Source organism: Notechis scutatus, chromosome 4, assembly GCF_049901735.1.
Source record: "Notechis scutatus isolate UNSWTSFEM ecotype Mainland chromosome 4, rNotScu1.2, whole genome shotgun sequence".
Taxonomy (NCBI): domain Eukaryota; kingdom Metazoa; phylum Chordata; class Lepidosauria; order Squamata; family Elapidae; genus Notechis; species Notechis scutatus.
In genome coordinates, this window is record NC_142012.1 from 70786803 (window position 1) to 70810703 (window position 23901).

The window sequence follows — 23901 nt, forward strand, 5'->3', positions numbered from 1 at the left end:
GAAGCCATCTTTAATGACCAAGCAATTTTAAGCGGGGTAAACAAGGGAAAGGGGGGAAAGGGAGTTAAAAACTTAAGCACTGAAGCAACAACCAAAAAAAAAGAGTAATTTGAAAAGTAACCATAATATTAGGAAGAAACAGAAGGGAGGATCACAGAAGGGAGAATCAGATAGAAAAGGGAATAAAAAGGCGAGCGAGAAGAAGAGAGAGAAGAGGGAAAGGAAAAGAAGCTACAAAGAAACAAGATATAGAGGTATAGGAAAAACGTACAAGAATTAAAGGTATAAACCTATTTAAAAGACACAGAGAATGCTTAAGATTCTGCAAGGGTGCGTGGGATAGCATTGTTATATAATATGTTAGATGATTAAAGTGATAGAAAAAGTTTCTATTGATGTGTAGTGGAATATTTGTTTGTAAAGAGAATAAGGCTCTCAATGATTTAAAAAGAACGTTTAAAAATAACTGAAAAGAAACATGGAAGATTTTTATCAGTTGATAAGATGAACTTGAATAATAACTATTGACTACTGTTAATAACTATTGTTTGGTTTTTTATTTAAAGACAGTAATAAGTAAAATATGAAATATAGATGATTAAAGTGAAAGACAACTGATATTACTAGGTAATGTTTGTTAAAAGAAATAGAAATGTAAAACATTGTTATTAATATTAATGGCAGAGCTGTACTTGAATAATGATTCCATTTACTATTGTTATACATATAGACACAGATATATATACATATATACTTTTTTCTTCTAAGAATTTAGTGTGTATTTTAAGGGAATGTACCAAGCAGAATTTCGATTGAAAATAGGTATGTGTTATAAAATAGAGGTTAGAAAATGAATGTTATAACTGTAAAGATGTAACTTAAATTTTTAAATAAGATTTGAAAAAAGATATAAAGGTGTTACACTCCAGTCTAGTAATTACAGGGAAAAATTTGTTTTATGAGAAAAGATAATATGAAATTGTAAACAGGACAGACGAAAGCATAAAAACATTGATTAGAAAGATTTTTAAAATTAGAAAAAGATATATAATTAAATTAAGAAAGGAATGAGATAATTTAAAATAAGTCTATAGGAAGTAAAGAAAGGGAAAAGCTATTGAAAAAAATTGTGAAAATAGTTATAAGAGATGGATTAGAATGTATAAGATAAATATGTATTGAGTTTATGTCTGTATGGAGAAGTGATAACCCGGGGCCATGCTGTTCTCAAAAAAAGATATTTTATTTGTATTTGTATGTTTTGTGAAAACCTAAAATAAAACTTTTATTAAAAAAAGAAAAAAGAAATCCTCCCTGGCACTAAACTACCAAAGTCAAAATTGTATTCCATGACCCCTAGGAAGCTGGAGGAGCTACATGCCTTCATAGACAAAAACATAGCCCGGGGTTTCATCCAACCAGCTAGATCCAAAGTGGCAGCCCCAGTACTGTTCTGAGAAAAGAAAGATGGGTCTCTTTGATTGTGCACTGATTATAGGGGTCTGAATGCAGTGTGCATGGAAGATGTATACCCCCTCCCCTCATGAAGGACATGCTGGCTCACCTTTCCAAGGGGAAGATTTTTTCCAAACTAGATCTGTGCGAGCCATATTACCGAGTCAGAATTAGGAAGGGGGACGAGTGGAAGACTGCATTCAATTGCCCTCTGGAATGCTTCCAGTTCAATGTGCTGCCCTTTGTGGTACAAGAGGGCCCCACAGTTTTCATGCACCTGATTGAGGTGCTGCACAAGGGGTTTTTGGTTTACCTTGATGACATATTAATCTACACAGAAACCAAACTATAAGACTTGTCCGAGAGGTCCTAGACAAGCTCCGCGCCACAAAGCTTTATGCTAAACTATCAAAGTGCGAGTTCCTCCCAAAAAAGACTATCTGGGCTATTGCATCTCACGTGAGGGGGTGGAGATGCACCCAGAAAAAGTGCAAGCAGTGTTTGATTGGGCTCCACCATGCACGAAGAAGCATCAGAGCTTTCTTGGTTTCGCCAACTTCTAAAGGCAGTTTATTCCGGCATTTGCCCTGATTGCTCTCCCCATCAGCAATCTGCTAAAGACAAAAGGGGAGATAAGCTCAAGCCGGATCAATCCTTAAAGTGGACAATAGAATACCAGGCAGCATTCAATAAACTAAAAAACTCTTTTCCACCAAACCGGTGTTAAAACATCCGGCCCTGGAAAAGCCTTTAGTAATTCAAGCAGATGCCAATGATATGGCAGTTGGTGCCATCCTGCTCCAGGAAAACGAGTAGGGGCAATTTCAACCCTGTGCTTACACATCAAAAAAATTAACGGACATGGAGCAGAGGTGGGTGGTTTGGGAGAAGGAGCTTATGTTATCCGTTAGGCCCTCCTTACTTGGCACCATTTCCTGGAAGGGGGGAAAAATCCCTTTCCAGGTATGGACAGACCACAAGAACCTGGAGGCCCTAAAAACCCTACAGAAATTATCCCCCAAACAAGTATGCTGGGCCCAATATTTCCAACGTTTCAACTTTGCCCTGTGATACCTCCCACGGGGAGAAACCTTCTGAGCAATGCTCTATCCAGACTGCCACAGTACAATAGCAATAAGCCAGAGATAGTCAAACCACTGCTTCTGGCCTCACAACTAGCTGCCAGAGTAGTGACCTGAGCGCAAACAAAGGGAGACTTCATGACGGACAATGCCACTATCGAAGCATTTAAGCAGGCTCTCACCACAAGAACATACTAAAAGAGAGCCTGCCATGTATGGAAGGGAAGCTGTATGTCCCGGAAAGCTCAAGCTCATGCAATCCTGCCATGACTCTAAGATGGCAGTTTCATAAAAACCTTACATCTAATAGAGAGACAATTCTGGTGGCAGTCCCTTAAGAAAGGCATCGAGAGCTATGTGACAAGTTGCCCTGTCTGCGTGGCACCGAAAAGGCGCCAAGGCAAAGTGCCTGGCCTCCTGCAACTGGTAGCCTAATCTTCAGCACCCTGGTGAGAGATCTTCATGGACTTTATTGTAGAACTGCCTGAAAGCTCAGGAAACACTGTCATTTGAGCAGTAATGGACTTGTTCTCCGAATAGGTCCACTTTATGACATGCCTGAAGAGCCCCATGGCAAAAGCCCTAGCAAAAATGTTCCTGCACCATATATGCTGCTTGCATGGGCCCTCACAAAGAATCATTTCTGATTGGGGGGTCCAATTCACTTGCAAGTTTTGGAGGGCATCCCTAGCCTTCCTTGGAACCAACCAGGACTTGAGTTCGAGTAACCATCCTCAAATTAATGGGAGGACAGAAGAGACAAACAGTTCTAGCACAGTACCTAAAATGCTTCATAAATTAACACCAGGATGATTGTGTTCTGACCAAGACTTCCTGAGACAGTAACAATTACACGCTGTTCCCAAAAAACTTTTTTTTATTTCAACGGCGGTGACTTATATACATTCACAGCCTGTAATGAGTCCCAAACAGTTTATGAATAGTCCAACAGAAATATACCAGTCTTTCGGGATAAGGCTGATAAGCACCCACCTTTATCTACCTTGAAATGCTGCCAACGGCTAAATTGCCAATTAGCTGTACAAGGCCAAATGGAGCACAAAGTCAACACAGAGCTTCAGAGTTTAAACTGATCAGAACGAACAAAGTTACCTCCTGCAAAGGCTCATGCCCCTTTGCTCCTCCTTTATGTCTTATGGGAGGGGCCAATCATCTCCAAGCCTTACTCCCAAGTTTCCCCTTTTGTCTTAACTGTTCTTGCCTTTTGGCAGCTCTGTGCAAGCACGCACTGGGAACAGGCTCCCCTTGTTCCTCTGCCTTGCTGATGTCAGATTCTGGAGGCTCCAGAGTCAGCACATAACTCTCAGATGGCCCTGGTCCCATCTCTGTGTCAGACGCAGATCCCTTGTCTGAGCCTTCCCCAGACTCCAGGACTGGCCCATGTTCCACCCCACTGTCCGACTCTGCTGCCAGCTCTGCAGGCTGTTGGCGGACCACAACAGATTGGCCCTACTGCCCTTTGGAGAGGTGGCTTACAATGCAGTCCATTCTAGCACAGGGTTCACCCCCTTTAGGGTAGCCACTAGCCAAGAGTTTAACCCCATGCCAGAATTACCAGTGGAAGAACCTACCATACCCACCCCCTTAAGGAATGGATACAGCAAAACACATGTCCAGTTGTGAGAAAGTTTTAGAAGAGGCACGACTAGCTTACAAAACACAGGAAGGTAAAAATGGGTGGAGTCAAAACATTTAAGGTTGGAGATAAGGTATACTTATCCACAAAGTTCTTACTACCTTCTAAAAAACTAGAACCAAAGTTTATAGGACCATTCCGTATCTGATGCATCATAAACCTAGTTACTGTAGAACTCCAATTTCCAAAAACCTTAAGGCAAGAACATCCAGTATTTCACTATAGCCTTTTAAAACCAGAAATAACCTCACTCCTCAGATCTAAGCCACCACAAGCCATTATGGTGGAAGGAGAGTAACTCTTTGAAATTAAAGAGATTCTGGATTCCAGCAAACACCATGGGGCAAACCAATATTTAAATTGCCTGGAAACATCTCCCATCCTCTGAAAATGACTGAGTACACAAAAAACATATCTGGGTCCCTAAACTGCTAAAACGCTTCATGTTGTACCAGGATAAACCTCACTAATTATCTCCATTTTATTTCCCTTTCCAGGAGGAATTCTCCTTCTCCCAGGGGGGCAGAATGTCAGGTCCCTTTGATTCCTATCGGGACACTGCCATTCTGGTAGGGAGGGGGCCCTGGATGCTCCTTTAAAATCTCGTTTCTGGTTTTCCTGTCACTTTGATGTACCTGCTTGGGAAAGGGAGGGGGAGGGATTGGCCTTGGGCCATCTGTTTTGTCCATGCAGAAAAAAGAAAATGGAAAGGCAGAAAGAGCTGGGCGAAAAGTCACACCCTTCTGCCCGCCAGGTCGCTTCACCCTTCTGGAGAAAAGCAAAAGTTCAATCCCGCTTCTGGGGTAAAATGCAAAGTGGGCACACAGGCAGCCTGCCTGCGGAGCGCTGGCCAGCTTTGCCCAGCCTTCCCCATCAGAAGTCTGCTGCCTCCTGCTGGGCCTTTCCATCCTTCCTGCAGCCACAGCCTCCCTCTTAGCACCAAGCTTCCCAGAGGATTCTCCCAAGGATTCACCCCAAAGGAGGATTCACCCCCTTAAATACACTCCCCTTCTTTGGGGTGAATCCTCTGGGAAGCTTGGCAAGGAAAGAAGGAGGGAGGTGGGAGAGAGGGAAGAGTGTCGTTAGGATTTGCCAGGAGAAATCCAGGAGGTGGATTTCCATCCTATTTCTGCCCTTCAAAGAGATGAAGGTGGGGAGTTTAAACATTTAAGGGGGTGCTAAGTATCTGTAGGATGATTCCCTTTCTCATGTTTGGATTGGAAGGTTCATTTATTCCCTTAAATGGAAGAAGTAACCACTCCCCACCTTTTAAAACTCCGCCATGATTGGCCATTAGGAGCGGCTGGTGGCGAGGTGTGGCTGCCCATGGGGCGCTCTAGGTGAGGGTGTGGGGGGTGGGGGTAGAAATTAAGTCACCCCCGAAAAGATGGCCTAGCTGTCTTTCGGGGGTCAAAAGAAAATAAGGCCCAGCCTTTTTTGAGAAACACAGTACTTAGGAATATATCTAACTGCAAGGTGTATAACAATTAAAGAGGACAACTATACTAAACTAACAAATCAAATAAAGTCAGATTTGGAAGAATTTGCGACTTTCCTTAATGGACAGAATAGCCACAATCAAAAGGTGCACCCAAATCTAATAAATATGGGAGAAATTGTCTCTTACTAAATGAATATACTAAATGAAAAGTGTGAACTGAAAATCAGGTTGGAATTAAAAGAACAAGGGGTGGAATGGTGGTCATACCTACAAATACAGTCACGATATGTGCAGGATATGAAAATGTGGGGAGAATAGAGAACTAACGATACTACATAAAGTATTAGTGGGCATAGATGACAAACTGATAAAAGTAACCAATACTTATTAGATTACAAAATGGAGGAAGAACAAGTGAAGGAGACAATAGTGGCATGGGTTAAACATTTTGGATACAACATTGAATTGGATAGGTGACAAAAACTTTGGGAAAGGAACAGGAAACTAACATTGGCCACATCTTATAAAGAGAATTTGTATAAAATGTTTTACAGGTGGCACTACCTCTAGCAAGATTGGCTAAAATGTTTAGAAATATATTACCCAATATGTTGGAAATGCAAGCAACTACCAGGTACATATTACCACATGTGGTGGACGTGTAATAGAGCAAGGGAATTTTAGCAATGGATTCAGATGTGGTTTGAAAAAATGGTGGGACAACACTTGGAATTTAAGCCAGAACTATTTCTGGGATAGTACAACAGGAATTACAACCGAGGGCTATAGTAAAGGGGCTATATATTTAATAATACATATTCTGACAGCAGCGAGAATGGTATACACCCAGCAATGGAAAAATGAAAATATACCTTCAGAAAGGGAGATAATAAAGAAAATATTGGTTTGCACAGAATTGGGTAGATTAAAACTAGAACTAAAAAATAAAAGGGAGACAGAATACGATGATATATGGAATAGATTTTACAAATGGTTGGAATTGAGAGGTAGGAATCGGAACATAAAATAATGAGGATAAGATGACCCAGAATGTGATAGTGTATATATACCAAAATGAATACATTGGTCAAAAATAACTATACAAAACTAATACTGTATAAATAGCATGTATGTTATCTGTTTTTTACTTCAGTATGTATGGCAGAAGAAACGCCAGGATGGTCACATTGCGATCGTTATTTATATATGTAAATAATAATCAAAATATATACTTAAAAAAGGTGGTTCCCAAAACATCACACTGGGATGCTATTGGACACTGGTCAAGGGGGGAGGTCCATGGAAAGAGAAAACTTTTAATGTTTGCGTGGGAATACTCAGTTCTAGATTCACTTTTGCTGCAAGCACTAATCCTCAGTAAAAAAAAAAGATGTTTCGGAAGTATTTAGTTGGTTTATATGCTGCAATAATGCTACAATAGCGCTGTGTGGTTGTAGTAGTCTTTTGGCTGTTCTGAAATGTATAGCAGTGTTACCCTTTTTATCAAGGATCAAGAAGTTATCAACCCATTACAGTGATTAAACCTATTATGCTACTCAGAAAATAACTCAACCCAGTACAGACCCAACAAGAATAAGTGCTACCATAGAAGAAGAAAAAAACAGGAATCATCTACAACATGCAGTTTAAGGACTTACAACTATGTAGGACAGACAGGTAGAAGATAGGCAGAGCACATAAATGAACACAAACTTGCAATCAGAAGACATGTTGAAAATTCACAGCACATGGACAAAATCAATAATAGTTTCAAATGGAAAACCATGAGCATCTTAGACCAAGCTAAACCACTAGGGAATTTCTGGAAGATGAGACACATAGAAATAAACCATACTCACACACCATTCAAAAGACTGAAACACATCCTTTCTAACAGCCAGATAAGCAGGAGCAAACGATCAAGCAAACGATCAAGCAGAAAACAATACTCTAATCCAAGGAACATTATATACTGGGCATGTACTGAATATAACCAGGGAGAAAACTCCAAACTAATTTGCAGTGATAGTATTAACTAATTGGACAATGAAACATTTGCAAGCAAGCAACCAAGCTCAGAGAACACCAAGGACACAACAGTTCAACCCTGAGCTACAGATAATTATTCTATTTAATTCTTACCATTATTGTTTTCTGTATTTCCAAGAGCATCTGGTACTTTGGCATTTACATCAGCCTTGCTATATTGAGCATTCTCAGAAATTTCTCCTAATTCAAAAGGTAATGAACTGGAGTTATAGACATCCTTTTTTCCAGTAACTTCAGCTTTTAATGGTTGGTGAATAATAAAGTCTATCTTCTCATTCCACTTTTTTTCTCCTAGTAAACCAGCAGGTTTTGACAGAACCTCAATATATTTCACATCTTCTTTGGATCTATTTCCAGCAGATAGGCCATGACAGACAGAGGAATCAAAACTTATTTCTGCACAGGGAAGTTCAACTACGTTAACAAGTTCCATTGTATTTGTGGAAATTTCTATGCTTTCACAATTGCTATCAGTCCTGGATATAACTGAAGGTTCTCTACTTTCTTCCCTACCCTGGATCCCTTGCCCATCATTAGGCAACTCAAGTAAATTCTTACTGTTTTTTAAACCTGTCGACATAGTGGGATCTAATTCTTCAGGGCACTTACTGATTTTCTCTTCCACTTCTGTGCTTGCCAATGTACATGGAGTTTCTTCTGAGGCAGCAGCCCCTGATTTGTCAGGATTCTTTGCAAGATCCTTTGTAGTTGATGCAGTAAGCATCTGATCAGATTTGCTATTAGTAATACTGAACTCAAGGCCATGAAATATTCCTACTTTTGTAGGTAAATGCATGTTACTTTCATCCAATTCAGATTCTTGGCTTGTAGCTTCTTGAACAGTCTTGTACTTTTCTACTTCTACTGTATTTTCATTTCTGTGTTTTATTTCTATTGGCACAACTACACTATGTATAACTCTGTTACATATCTCAGTTGAAAGCTGAGCAAAATTCAATTTTCCTTCTGTTACAGAGATCTGATTAATTTGTTTCTCAGCAGAAAATTCAAAATGTTCTACTGAACTTGTTGAGATTGTGGCAGTATCAGTAGTTTGCTCCAGTCTTAGATCAAAGCACTGAGCAATGTCTTCATTGCCTTTCTCAGAAACAGGAGTTTCTGTATCTTCAATTATACTTGTGGAAATTGTCGCACATTCATCCCTTCCCTCTTTATCACCAACCACCTGGATTTCATCACTTCCTCCAGTGAATACACTGGGCATATGAATGGCATTTATCTCCATGCTGTTGGTTTTCTCTATAATTCTATTAGTAGCAAGTACAGTGTCAGTATCTTCCACAGTTACGATTGGCTTTGGAGTGTCAAATTCTTCTAAAATACTAGTAGAAACTTTATTAGATTTCATAACATCTCCATCTTGATTCATATATTTGACAGTTGTACTCGGTGCAGGAAAACTGAAATCTTCAATTAGCAGACCTTTAACCTTCTCTAAGTTTTCAACTGTTCTTGCAACAAGTGGTAATGTTGGCTCATTCAGCTTGGCAGAATGTGCTGAAATAGAGCACAATTTGGCCCCACTTGTAGAGATGATCTCACCTTTACGTTTATCATTTTCACTAGCAGATGCTGAAACTATATTTATTTCCTTAGATACCATCTTAATCAGATCTCCACATTTCCTGTTGTCCAAGGAAGATTCAGTGTTCTCATTCTTCTCTTCACTAACCAATGGCTGATTTATACTTTGTTTATTTAAGAGTTCATTGTTACTCTTGCATGTCTCGGTAAATAGAGAATCCTTTTTTGGGGAGACAAATGCCATATTTTCATTACTTATGCCAATGCTAGTGGTGCTACTTGCAACTGTCCCCTTTATATTATTGTGAACACTACCAACCTTCATTTCTTTTGATAAGCATGCCATAACATCAATAGAACTTTTACTTGCATTTAAAGAATATTCATCTAACCCTGTTCCAAGATGATCTGTAGATAGACAGGCAGAACTTTCATGTTCTGTAGTTCCCATGTTAATAAGCAACATTCCACTTTCTTCTGTTCCTGTACAAGCCAACACATGTTCTGCTTCTTCATTGCCTCTTCCTGTACTAGTTACACAATTTTCACTTTCTTCATCCTCTTCTTTTTCACCTGTGCTGGTTACACAACCTTCATCATCAATATATGAACCTTGACTGACTTCAACAGCATTTGTTTCAGTTCTAACTTCTGTGCTGTCTGTGGCAAGTTGATATTTTTCTTTTGGGTTTGAGACTCCTACAAACTCTTTCTGGTTTTCCTCCAAAAGAGTACAAGCAGGATCATCTTCTGCTATTATTCCTGTGCTGGTGACAGTACTCTCACCATTTACAATGTCTTCACTTTTGTCAGCATGGGATATTGTTGCTATGTTATTTACCATTTCAGGGCATAGCCCCCTTACAGCATTCTCTTGTGAATCTGTACCAGTCACTGAACAGATAACAGAACCAATGTGCTCAGTGTCTATAGCTGTACAAGTCACAGTGCCCTCAGCTGCTTTAGATTGTTCAGATCGAACTGGGTTACTCTGAAATGTATCTGGATTTTCACCAATCATAGACTGATTCTGAGCTTCAGTACCTGCACTGGTTACAGCACCATCACTTTCTATTTCAAATGTGCATGTAGCATCACCATCAAATTTGTTTATATCAACATAGTTGGAAGCCACACATTTTTGTTCAGAGCTTGCACTGGTTACAGCATCATCTTTCTCTTCTGTTACACAGCTATTCACACTTTGATCAAGTTCCTCTCTTCTTCCATTTACTGCCTTCTTTGTACTTTCTTCTACGTAATTCACAGTGCATTCACCACTTTCTTTTTCCTTTGTACTGGTTGAAGAACTCTCACATACTGCAAGCTCTTCCATAATAGCAACACTTTCTTCAGCTGTTGTGACAGTCCACTCACCAATTGCTTTTTCTGTTACAGAATGGGTATTTTCTTTACTTTCGATCCAAGGGCCCAAAGTGAAACCTTCATCTGCTTCTATACTTGCACAACTTAAATAAGTGTTTCTTTGTTCTTCTGAGCAAGTAATGATGGCTTCACCTTCGGTCAGCAAATTTGATATGTCTTCATCTCCTTGGATTTCTCTAATATGACCAGCTATGGCAGGGTTCCCAGTAGGTCTTTCTGTGCTAGTTCCTATAACATTTGCATCAGTTTCCATGCTACTGTGACTAACAATGCAATGGCTACCTTCTACACTGCTGCCTACTATACTGCTTTCATTATTATCCTCAGCAATTTCTTTCATATCATCTCCTCCTTTGATAAGAGTAGATACTTTGATTTCTTTTTCTGGAGCATTCTTGGGCACTGAACCTGAAGATAATTCTACTAAATTACTGGTACTCTGACCTTTGTCTGTTTTCAGTTTGTATTCTGCAATATCCTCACTGAAATGATCCTTTTCTATTTTCTCCAAGTTGTTTGCACTTCTATTTGTAGATGCTGAACCTATGAGATTATCACTCTCTAAAATACTAGCTGATGCACTTCCAGTTCTTCTTTGTCTAGTAACTTCCTGAATGCCTGCTACAGCACTTATTCTTGTTCTAGGTATTAGTTTAGAAGGTAAATGTATTGTGTCTTCTGAATTTTTAATTCTTATATTGGCAGTATCATCTTTCATGTTTTCATTGAGTAAAATGTTATCATAAAATTCCATTTTAACAGGAAGGGTTTGACTATCTGAAATGGTATATTTCACACAAGAGCTTTTCAAAGATCCCTCTTTAGATCCATTATTTGAAGGTTCTGTGATTTCTGGAAGATCTGCATCTATAGATTTCTGGTGTGCACATTCCCTTGTTAAACTCTTTATTGAAGAACTACTTTTCCAACTTCGATGACCTCTACTTGTAAGGTTCTTTGGACTATGACCATCCTCAGTCATTCCATGAAACTTTAACTTTTCATTTTCATGAGCAGCATCTGGTAAAACGTGATCAGTTTCTTCATAAGCAGCATTTACATGATGTTCTTTTTCAAAACAACTTAAATTCTTTGGAATTTGCTTAAAATTATCACTTGATACATTTATTTCCTTAGTAGAAAAAATTTCCACTTTTTCTTCAAAGTTACTGAAATTTGAATACAATGTTTTACTGAATTCAGAGCTTAAATCATGATGTATTTGGTCTTTGACAATATTTTTCAGTCCAGCTTTTCCCTGTAAGTTATTACTGCTTTCTTCCTCAATTTGGCTTTGTTGATCATGTATAACATTGCAACATTCCTCCATTGGCTCCTGGGTTTGATCAGAATACAGTAAGTGCCCAGCAGTCTTTTGAAAAGGAATGAAAGGACTTGTGACCACTGGTATTTTTTCCTCTCTCGTATCTATTTCTTGGATTAATGTATTCACCTTTCGATGATCATTACTTAATCTTTTAATAGGCTTCTTCTCTGTGTGCAGATTTTCTGGCATCTTTGCATTATTTTCTATTTCTTTAATGCTTTTGTCTTCTGATTTGCCCTCATCTTCTTTCTTTTTCATATCCTTGTTATTACTCTTAAAATTTTTGCTTTTGTGATTACCTGCTGACAATCTCCTTTCCAACCTGGAAGTACTCAAATATTTCTCACTTTTACTTCTCTCTCTCATTTTTTCTCCCAACTGCCCCTTAACTTTATGATTAGAATCTTTTTGGAAGCTACTAAGTGAATGTGCTTCACTTTCAATTTCCAACTCAGTGGAATTTTCTTCAAAAAATTTCATTTCCTGTTTGAACTTAGATTGTTTATCTGGATCACACTCTTCTGAATGTTTATCTTTGTCCAATTTCTGCACAGATTCCTGCTTAGATAAACTTTCTTGTAATTCACTTTCAGGTACTTTGGCTGATTTGTTATAACTCTTGGACATAGGTTTTAATACGATCCTTTCTTCTAAGCTACTCTTTGATCTTCGCCGGACTTTGTGTAGATTATCACCTTGCCGCAAAATATGATCCAAATTGGATGATTCTGCATCATGCTTCTCTTCTTCATTACGTTTTGATGTTATGGAAGAAACATGAATCTTTGAGACACTCTGTGACTCTTTTGGTGGCCGAGAATCATTCAGAAACTTTCTGGATTTGTATTCTGCTTTCAATTTCTCTGTGGAAAGCTGCCTCTCTTTTCTGTTCTCTTTACGTATAATCTCACTTTTTTCTGAAATGTTTTTCATCTCTTTGCTGTTCATGGAAGCCTTTCTTTCACTTCTATGCTTGTTTTTCTTTTCAGTTTTATCATCAGGCAAAACTTTTGCTTGCTGATTATTTTTCACAACAGTTTCTTCATTTCTCATGTTCTTCTCAGATGGTACATTTTCAACATTTTCATTTGTTTTTTGAATATTATCTCCTTTACATTTATACTTCATTAATGATTTGTCTTCAGAAAGACTTCTTTCTTTTTCATTTTTCTCTTTTGATGGTCTGGCCTCTTTCTTCAGTACATTCTTAACACCTGGTGTTTCTGACTCATCCTTTTTAATGTGTTTCTCATTTTTAAGTACATTCCTTTGCTTTTGAGGTTCTTCTGGACTGGTCTCTGCCCTCTCAAACTGAGATTTTCCTTCAACATCTGGCTGGATAATCTCCAATTGGAAAGAGGCAGATGTTCTTCTCTTGTGTTCCTTTTCAATTTTGATTTCACTTTTATTTTCCTCTGGTGGAAGTCCCAATTCTGCAATTTTTCTAACAACTTTATTTCCATTTTTGCCTTGACTGACTTTCATTTCTTTTGAAGACAACTTTTCAATACCCTGCAAGACAAAAAAGGGATAAGTTGTTAAGTCATCTTTAGTTCAAATACTGATAACTTCATTTATAATTTATAATTAATTATAAAATGAATTGCATCCAGTGCTCTGCTTAGTGGAATTTTGCTATTGTTAGAAACAATTTCCCCCAACACAATTGTTCCTGCATCCCAATACAATTGCTTATGCCATTCTTAGAAAGAGGGAACTTCTCCCAAGTAGTCCTGGATCAGGGTTAGTGCATAAGGGAGATACAGCAGTCCTTAGGAAAACAGAGAAACTGCTACTGTCAACCTCATGTAACATATGGTTGAATTAAATCTGACTCCAATTTGTGTTCCTTTTATAACTGCAATTCTTCATTTTAATTGGAAGAATAATTAATGATGTATCTATTCAAAATGGTAATTTATTTATATTTCATATTTCTAAACCACCCATCTCCCTCAAAGAGGGGTTCTGGGAAGTATACAATGTAATATAACTGAAAAGTAAACAATGTAGAAAAATTAAAATAAGAAATTAGTTAAAAAATTATTAGATGGGCGGGCTCTCAAGGGACTAGCCACCCCACAATTGTGTAGTGCTTGGCTTTTACTTTGGGGACATACCTGGGGACAGCAGCAGAGCAGGTTCTTGTTTAAACCCAATCAAACAGGGCTGTGGCATAGAGTCCCTATGTTATAGCATGATGACCTTGCTTTTGAACCTGGTGTCATGTAAAGGCCATAGGTGATGTCTAACATTTTGAATTGGACTCAGAAACAAACTGGTATCCAGTGATTATTATTGTATCATCTGTTTTCTTAATTTATATGCCAACCATCTCCCTGGTTTATTTGCATGTTTAAAAAGTGTTGTTTCATGTATTTCAGTCTCTTTTCAGTCGGAAACAATCAACAAATAATGAAATAACTTTTTCTCTTTGAGAATTTGCCCCATTATTCAAGTGGAAGCTGCAATTGATTGGGAGGATCTTTCTTTTGAAAATATGGGGCACAATACCTCTTTCCAAAAGTCTGTGTTTTAGGACTAGTCTTAGCAGACTTCTAAAGGTAAAGATAACTTGTTCCAGTTTATGCCAACGGAAGGGAACACTATTTTGCTTTAAGAGATCTGTCAGGAAGGAATATTCTTTGCATTTCTTTAATATTATAATCGGGATTTCTCTAAATATTTGTTTTTTTTCCCAAAGTTGTTAAATCTCTGATGATAATGCTTCTGAATTACTTGCTCTTTAATAGATTTTCTTAGAAACTGGATCATGACATCTTTGGCAATTCTGATTGCATATGCTGAGTTTATTCTGTAAATATTATCGATTTCTTTAGAGATGTCTAACATCATTAAACCATTTGGAAATTTCTGTTACAATTACATCTCTTAAATTTGTGCCCTTCTCGATGTTCTTGGAAAATCTCTAGGTCTCAAAATAATTTCCCTCTGTTTCAAATCCAATAATAGTAAATGTGAATGAAAAAAATACATCCCTGTATCTGTCCTATCCAATCTGATGCGTATATTTTTAACATCTTCTTTTCTTTGTTTTAACTTGTTAGTAATAATTCAAACTTTTTATCAGATCTTTCATTTATCTCTTGTAGCATATCACGTACAAAACATTTTTTTCAAATACTTCCATAAGAAGCTTGGCATTGAATTTCTCCTGACTCTTGTCTTGGCTCCTTTAATTATCTCTTAGGAGGCATTTTATAAATACAAGTAGTCATCAACTTACATCCACAACTGAGTCCAAAACTTTCACTGCAGGTATTGAATTAGAAGCATAGTTAAGTGAATCTGGCTTCCCCTTTGCTGGTCAGAAGGCCACAAAAGGCGATCACATGACCCAGGGACACTGTAACATCATAAATACGAACTAGTTGCCAAGCATCTGAATTTTGATCACGTAATCATGGGGATGCTGCAATGGTTGTAAGTGTGAAAAATGGTCATGAGTCGCTTTTTTCAATGCCACTGTAACTTTGAACGGTCACTAAATGAACTGTTGTAAGTTGAAAACTACCTGCATATGCAATTCCCCTCATAGCCAATTGCTGGCAGCAGAAAAAAGGGAAAAGATACACAGTTCTTTTTTCAAAGTCAGAGGGAGAATTCCAAAAACAAAACAGCTACCAAGGAAAGTAATGTTAATATGCAAGCTCTCAGGGTGAAGGGGAAAAAAGGGATTTCTGAACTTTTAGCATAGAAAGCAGACACAGTAGTTATGCAGAAAAATACAGTAAAATACAATAAAAGTGTTCTTTTCAAGTTGATAATATATATATATATGTAGTGTTTTTGGTGAAAATTCAATGCAGTTAAATAATTTTCTCAGTAATCTAAGAAAACTTATTATTGTTTGTCTATTTTCCATATGTTTCCAGCAGTCAGCAATTCATACACAGGGAGAAAAAAACCTTTTCAAAGCAATTAAAAGCAGAGGCGTCCTTTGAAAACAAAGGCTGGAAGGACAGGGTTAACCCTCCTCATTCCGCTGAACTTACCAGGGAGATAAAATCTACTGAAACTGCCCCCCTCTTCCCACAAGGGCAACCATCCAAGGAACTTCAGGGTAATTTCATGTCACTCCTTTTCCAATCCAGAAGCAAACTGGCTATAGAGACTAACTCTTAGCAATCAAACCAGAACAAAGCAGAACAAAGAAATTCGTGGCTAGTTCAGGATGTCATTTCTGGGTGGAGTCAACAGAGCTCATTTCATTTAAAGATTTCTTGCACATCTCCCTGAAGAAGGCTGTAGATTCAAATGAATCCCTTTTATATTCTCTTGATCTAAGAACACAGGTCTCCCACTGACTCACAAATGCCATGTGCTCACATACAAACGGGTGTTTTAATAACCAGAAACAGAATTCACTTTAGAAGACATTTATCAAATGAACAATTTTAGCCAGCAAGAATTTTAAAACCTTTTTAAAAAATTAAGACTTACTTCATTTATCTTTTCAAATTCTCCAAAATATTCGTCAGGCTGTTCACATTTTTTCTTCCAGCCCTCTTCATCGTGCCTAGAAGCATAAGGATAAAGTTATTGGAAATAACTATTTTGATAGAAATATAGCCTGCTTTTTAATTAATTAAATATTTAAGCAAATTAACCAGCTGACAATCTGTTGACTTGTCCCTTTTGTTAAAATGGTCACAGCGTTCATAATTAGGTCAAATTCACAGCATCCATAGTTTCTTTTCCATCTGAACCAAGAGCTAGATGCTGCCTTTGGGACCAGAAGGAGAGGAATGATAGGCTACATCCAAATAATTATGCTTCAAGATAACATGGAAATAACTGAAAGACATCCACAGGAAAAATGAGACTGGAAGCACTATGGAGAGATGAAGCATACAGTGAAATGGAAGTAATAGTTCTAGAATCTCAAGGACAATGCTCTAATGTGGTACACTAGTGAACATAGCTAGCACTCAAAAAGCTGCAGAAAGAAAACAAAATTAACTGATTTTTTTCTTCACTTTTCATTTATTTCCCAGATGGACAGGGTAAGTGAAGAAAAAGAATTTCCTTGAAACCATACATGCCAGTGTTTGAGAAACTTAAGAGCTGACTAAATAATTCTATAAATATCAGCTGCTTCTGCGTTCTCTGTCATGCAAGTTCAACACAAGACCATATATGTCTGCCCCACACAATTCTTCACATTTTGCTGTTAACAAAACAACCTGCAGAACTTGTAGATTCATCAGGAGTGTCTAAAAAATGTCCCACCCTTCTATGCAAGGTTAGATTCTATTTGTTAAAAACATTTTTGCAAAATGGTCCAGATTGCTTTTGTTGGAATGGATTAAGGTGTTTGTTGGGTCCAATATCATAAATATTTTAGGGATAGCAGTACAGATAGTCCTTGACTTAAAACAGTTCATTTAGTGACCGTTCAAAGTTACAATGGTACTGAAAGGAGTGACTTATGACTATTTCTCACACTTATGACCATTGCAGCATCCCCAGTCATGTGAATACAATTTGGATACTTGCTAACTGACTCATATTTATGACGGTTGCAGTGTTCCAGGATCATATGATCCCCTTTTGTGACCTTCTGACAAGCAAAGTCAATGGGAAACCAGATTCACTTAAAAACCATGTCAATAATTTAACAACTGCATATTAATAAATGTGGCAAGAAAAGTTGTAAAATGTGATAAAACTCACTTAACAAATTTCTCATTTAACAACAATTTTAGGCTCAATCGCAGCTGTAAGTGTGGACTACCTGTAAATTGCCATTATCAACAAGAGGCATGTGTGTGTGTGTGTGTGTGTGTGTGTGTGTGTATTGTGGTAGCTGTAGTCTATTTCATTAATGTAGATAGTAAGTTATTAACTACTCAATCAGACAGGGAAGACATGTTGCAGACCCCATCATTCAAAGAATTCTGACATGCCCTCTAAAACATTATTCCCTAGGAGGTGAAGCAGACCTCACTCTTGACTTTCCAGAAAGGAGTGAAAATATGGTTCTACAGCTTGCTTGGGAGGAGCACATAGCCATGGGGCGGTTTAGGTCCCTGTGAAAATCATTCCTTCACCTTTCAATTAATTTCTAACAGTGTTTTATCCTTGCCTTTTAAAAAAAATCTTAACTTTTATATATTGTTTTTATATTTTAATATTTTATTGTACACTACCATGGGACCCTCTATGAGGGAGATAGGTAGTTCCAAAATGTGGTTGACAAATAGATGATAGATAGACAGACAGACAGACAGAGACAGACAGATGCTAGACATGTTTAGGGAGATTCTCAATCATCCTGCTCATGGTTGCCCTAAACGTGCTTTTCAAAAGGTAACTTTTGAAAATGTTCCACTTCTCATCCAAGAACCTTCTCCCCGTTCAGTCAGAACTGAAGAAGCTTCTTGGATCAGAAGCAAAACATTTTCAAGGGGAAAAAAAGTCCAGTTGCCTTTTGAAAAGCACTTTTGGGTTATTAGCTGGACACACATACAGTTCATCCTTAATTTAATTTTTTTTTAAAAAAAGAAATGTAATGGTATTTGTTCTTACCAGAGGAAGATTAAGGGAAGACAACATTCCTTGCAAAAGATATTGCTAAGAAAACAATTGATTCCCTTTTGTTCCCAGAGGAATAAACTTTCACTCAGGCTCAGCATGTATAGAACTACAAAGCAACATTGAGGTCCAAAGAGAGCCACTTGGGACTTTTAGAGAAAAGAGGGATGTCAAGATTGAACTACTGTGCTTCTTTCAAACCTAATACTTTTCAACTTGCCGATGAATTGGGAGGAAGGAAAGGGAATGTGGAGAATGTATGCAGAGATCATGAGAGCATGGAGCCAGCAAGGTCACCACTGCAGATGCTTGAGAAAGAGATGGACCATTCTCATAACAAAAGAATGCCTCATAATTGGACAATATGATCAACCAGGGGTGGGGAGGAGAAAGTATTGTTTAACAGGGCAAGCATTTGGATGGGTAACCAGAGCTGGTTTCGCTTCTTCAGTGTCACCATGATGTATCCAATAAAGTTGTACCTTTTGGAATTCAATTCTCCCGAGAGTGTTTTCTTGTTTTGGGTTTGCTAATGGGATAATTGACAAGGGCTTTGAAGGCTGTTTCAAACTTTTCTAGCATGTTGAAAATCATAAAAATGTACTGCAGGTCGAGAGGAAAAAAACCTTTTGTGTTTTAAACATAGAGAGAGCAAGGTTTTTGAAAAAGACTCCAATCTACCATTAGAAACATAATTTTGATAGTAATAATCTTCAACGAAACCACTTTACAAAATTTGAACAAACTTTATGGCACATATTCAAAAAAACTTATTAAACTACCAATATGACAACATAATAAGAATGAAATTATGAGAGATGTACAAAACTCTCATGAGAGAACGTCCCATTAACTTTGCTTGTTGGAAATCCCAAGAAGGCCATAAATGGTGATCACATGATCCTAAGATGCTGTAGTCATCATAAATACATGTCAGTTGCCAACTGCCCAAATTGTGATCACAGGAATGGTTGGGGACTATGGTCATATTATGAGTAATGGTCATAAGTTGAGGCTAGAGACAAGTTCCCTGAAGAGTCAGAGTCTGAAAACTCAGAAGACAAAACCTCTGGTCCTAGTGACTGACCTAGATTGGATCATGCAACATTATCCTGGGACATGTATGAATACTCATGAGTACTACTGTATAGGCTTATTTAACTTAATTCAGAAAAATTTGGAAAAGCATATTCATGGGGCCTCTTCAAGTACTTACAACTTAGCTTGAGGTAGAAGATGACTATTTCTCAGAAAACAACTGAATGAAAAACTGCTGGTGACCTTCTACCGCTGCACCAGAGAGCATTTTAACATACTGCACCTCTGTATAGTTTGCCAATTGCACAGGGGCAGATAGGAAAGCACTCCAGAGGGTTAAGGTCATTGCCCAGAAGATTATGGGTTGCCCCCTCCCCTCTTTGGAAGAGCTTTATAGCTCCCGCTGCCTTAAGAAAGTTCAAAACATTCTCAAAGATCCTGGGCACCCCCCCCCCTTTTTTTTTGAACTACTACCATCAGGCAGACGGTACAGAATAATACAAATGAGGACAAATAGGCTGAAAAACAGCTTCTATCCCAGGGCAGTAGCTCTTTTGAATTCTGCTGTATAGTGCAGTGTTGGTGTGGTGCCAGGGGTTTCCGGTTCAATGTGTGAAGGGTGAAGGATGTGTGTTTGTGTTTATTTTCACGGTCATGAGGTACACTGAAGATGGTGTTTGATTTCGTTGTACGAGGTGCAATGACAATAAACTAAACTAAATTAAACTAAACTAAACTAAACTATCTTAGGATTTCCTAGCTGTTTTTAATTCATGTATTCATTAAATTTATATGCTGCCCATCACTCTATCAACAACTCTGGGCAGCGTACAAATTTAACAACTTTTAATAACTTTTATATATATATATATTTATTTACAATAAAAAAACCAAAACAAATTCTATTTGATTATGTGATGTCAAATTAGGCAACCATTCCCTTCACATTTTCTTAGGAACTAAACTTCCAGCTCGGTGGTAAGCATTTAGAATGCCAAAGAAAGTGATAAACTAGAGGATTCTGGGAGGTGAATAAAGCTCTGGGATAGAAAATACTGTAGTTCCCTAGAAAGAAATTCTCTTTGTAGAATATCTGCCAAGACCGCGATGGTCATTGGAGGTCAGGAAGAAAGAAGAATGGAATGAGAAGCCCTCCAACATGACTTTCACACATGGGAGCTGAGTGAGCTGACAGTGGGAGCCATGTGTGGAAGTAGAGGAGGAAGCGATTCCAGGGGAAGCGGATTGTGAAGACATGATGCTGGACCGCCAATTGCTGAGCTGTAGGCCCGGCTCAAAAAGCTGCTTCAGGGCCGGCCAAGAAACCAGTGAAGCTGGCCCCAAAAATCAGAGAAATGGCCCTGGAAGGAGTGGAAATCATTGAGTTCGCTCCATCCCCCAACTATGGTGTGAGACTTCTGGCCACTCTGACTTGAGGATCACTGGGGAGTGAGACAGGAACAGACAACCCCTTGGTAAGTCTCCCTGTAATTCCGATGACCATTCCCATAGAACTGATAATGCACTTCTTGGCGTGTAAGAGAAGCTTGGTTGCATGAGATGCTTGGTCAACTCCACATTAGTTAAGAAGCTGGGCCTACAGCTTCAAGAACTTAAAAGTGCCCATGCCATTTTGCCAGTTGGATGGGTTGGTAGCAGGGTGTGTAGGTGTGTGCAATGTTTGTCACTAAAGCCATAAAGATGAGGATAGGGCCCACATAGAAACATCCACCTAAGCTTCATTGTGGCACCAGACATGGAGAGGCCCCTATTCCTGGGTCTACCGTGGCTACTGAACTCTAATGTGAACTGGAGGCGGAGGCTATTAAAGATTTGGTAAAAAGCACCCAGGGATGAACTCAGGTGGAGGCTGAGGGCACCACTGGGGAGAGAAAACAAAGAAAGAGATGGAGGCAGCCATGTGAGAAGGCCCTAAGGCAGGGGTGGGCAAACTTTTTGGCTCGGGGCCGCATTGACTTTTAAAATTTGACAGATGGGCTGGGTCAGCACAAGATTTTTTGGGAATAGCCCCCCCACCCTTTCCCCCCCTTCTTCTCCTCCTTCCCCTCCCCTCGGAGGCCCCCTGAGTCAGGAGTTGCTACCGCCGGCGCGGCTCCAGTCCCGCGTTGCCTCGGGAAGGGAAGGGCAAAAAGGAAGAGCCGCGGTGGTGCTTTGCAACGGCAGCAGCGGCACCGAAGGCTCAGGCTCAGCGGCTCCTGGTTTTGCCTTTTCCTTCCCAAGGCAACGCGGGACTGGAGCCGCGCGGAGCTGCGCCGGCGGTAGCAACTCCTGACAGCCCCAGCCAGACACCTGAGCGGAGCCCGGGCGGAACTGCCTGTTGCTGCTGCCGGAGCACTGCCGGGTCGCCTCCTCCAAGCAGCCCGCCCGTCCGCCAGGCTTCCCCTCCACCGCGCGGCTCGGGGCCAGGCACAAGCGCCCGCGAGTTAAAAGGAAGCCGAAAGTTGCTGGGAAGTTGCTCGGGTTTCCAGGGCTTCCAGGCTTGAACTTTGCACAGGCAAAGTTTGCAGGCGGGAGCGTCTTCCCGCCGAGGAGCGGGAAGGGTTCCATCCGGCGGGCGGGCGGGCTGCTTGGAGGAGGCGACCTGGCGGTGCTCCGGGTTTCCCCTCCGCCGCACGGCTCGGGGCCAGGCCCGAGCGCCCGCAAGGAAAAAGGAAGCCGCAAGTTGCTGGGAAGTTGCTCGGGTGCTGGGAGCAGGCTTTTAAAGTGCTGCCCGAGCAGGACCGCCGAGCCGGGAAACGGGGCACCAAGGCAGGGCAAGGCTCCACCAGCAGCGGCCTAGCTTTAGGTGGCTCCAAGCAGCCCGCCCGCCCGCTGGGCGGAACCCTTCCCGCTCCTCAGCCGGAAGACGCTCCCGCCTGCAAACTTTGCCTTTGCAAAGTTTAAGCCTGGAAGCCCCGGAAAAAAAGGGGGATCGGCGGGGACTCACCTTGGAGAGGTCGCACTCGAAGGTGATTTCGAACTCCCAGCCGAGGCCTTTGCAAAGTTCTTCTTTTCTTTCCTACCCCGAGAGCGCTCCGCACTGTTTTGCAGCTTTGGGGGCCACGCGGCGCAGGGCAATACGCCACGCCCAGCGATTTTTTTTCAGGGGCGGGCCGGATGTGGCCCGCGGGCCGTAGTTTGCCCACCCCTGCCCTAAGGGGAACCCCTGGATACCCAAGGAGTACTGGGATCTACAAGACGTGTTTAGGGAAAAGGGCTTGGATGTGCTACCGCTCATCACCTCATAGACTGTGCCATAGAAATCCTACTGGGGGGGCTAGCTTCCCAAGCCCAAGCTGTATTCGATGGCCACAAGGAGCTTGAAGAACTCCAATCAATTCACAGATAAGAACTTAAAGCATGGCTTCATACAACCAATCAGACCCCCGGTGGCCACTCCAAAACCCTTTCAGAGAAAAGATGATCCCCTACATTTATAGATAGACTACCGTGGCCTTAATGGTATTTGTGTGGAAAATGTTTACCCATTACCCCTCATGAAGAACATCAAAGACATTTTGAATTCACACACACACTAGGTGAAAACCCAATACTTAATGGCATGAAAAGAGTTTCCACCTTCCGAAACAGAACAACACCTTAGAGCAGGAGCGTCAAACCCGCGATGACACGGCGTCATTACGTAATGTATCACATTTTTCCCCTTTGCTAAACTGGGGGTGGGGATGGCCAGTGCGTGATGCATCCTGCCCGCAGGCTTGACACCCCTACCTTAGAGTTTCCAAATGACTTAAGAAATTCCATGAACAATACCTGGACAAGCCTCATTGCACATCAATTAATCTTGTATTTGTATTTGTCGTTCTCTTTCCCCTGCTGCTTGTTTTCTTTGCAGGACTAATGTGTTTGAAAAGAGGGACAGAATGTCAGGTCTGCCATCTTCAGCTTGGTGCCTTGCTGTCATCCTGCCATCAATTGTTAAAAGGGGGGGAAGAGGAGCTAGGCAATTGGCATGTAGAGGGTAGAAATGACTAAAAGAGGGGGTGACAGGTTTGACAGAAACCAGAAGTGTAAGAACCAGCTTTTTCCAGTCTTCAAGCCCATGGAGCCTGAGAAAGGAATGCAAATTGAACCATCAGACACCAAACATCTGAGCAGTTCCCAAAACACCTATTTGGCACACCACTGGTCCAAGATGAACCGGTCAAGGGTGGGGAGGACTAGGGAGAAAGAGAACATTTGTAATCTTTTGCACGGGAACTTTAGTTCTAGCCTGCTTTTGCTGCAACCATTAATAATAGAACCTATCATTCAACCAAATGGAGTTGAGGGTCTTTCTTTCCTAGGGCCTAGCTGGGGCAAGCCTGACACTCTTTATTTCATTATATTTAATTTTTTTTTA

At 40.1% G+C, this 23901-nt stretch overlaps 2 protein-coding genes across 5 annotated transcripts in view; one reads left to right on the plus strand and one right to left on the minus strand.

The window, feature by feature from the left end:
• Positions 1 to 23901, plus strand: part of CC2D2A (coiled-coil and C2 domain containing 2A) — a 1114036-nt gene that overhangs the window by 780775 nt on the left and 309360 nt on the right. The window lies entirely within an intron of this gene.
• Positions 1 to 23901, minus strand: part of BOD1L1 (biorientation of chromosomes in cell division 1 like 1) — an 81142-nt gene that overhangs the window by 43387 nt on the left and 13854 nt on the right. For all 4 annotated transcript variants that reach the window (XM_087963692.1, XM_026675854.2, XM_026675853.2 and 1 more), the window contains exons 9-10: positions 16407 to 16482; positions 7778 to 13454 (exon numbers count right to left, since the gene is read on the minus strand). In XM_087963692.1, coding sequence (XP_087819818.1) covers positions 7778 to 13454; positions 16407 to 16482 — 5753 coding nt within the window. The remainder of the gene's footprint in view (positions 1 to 7777; positions 13455 to 16406; positions 16483 to 23901) is intronic.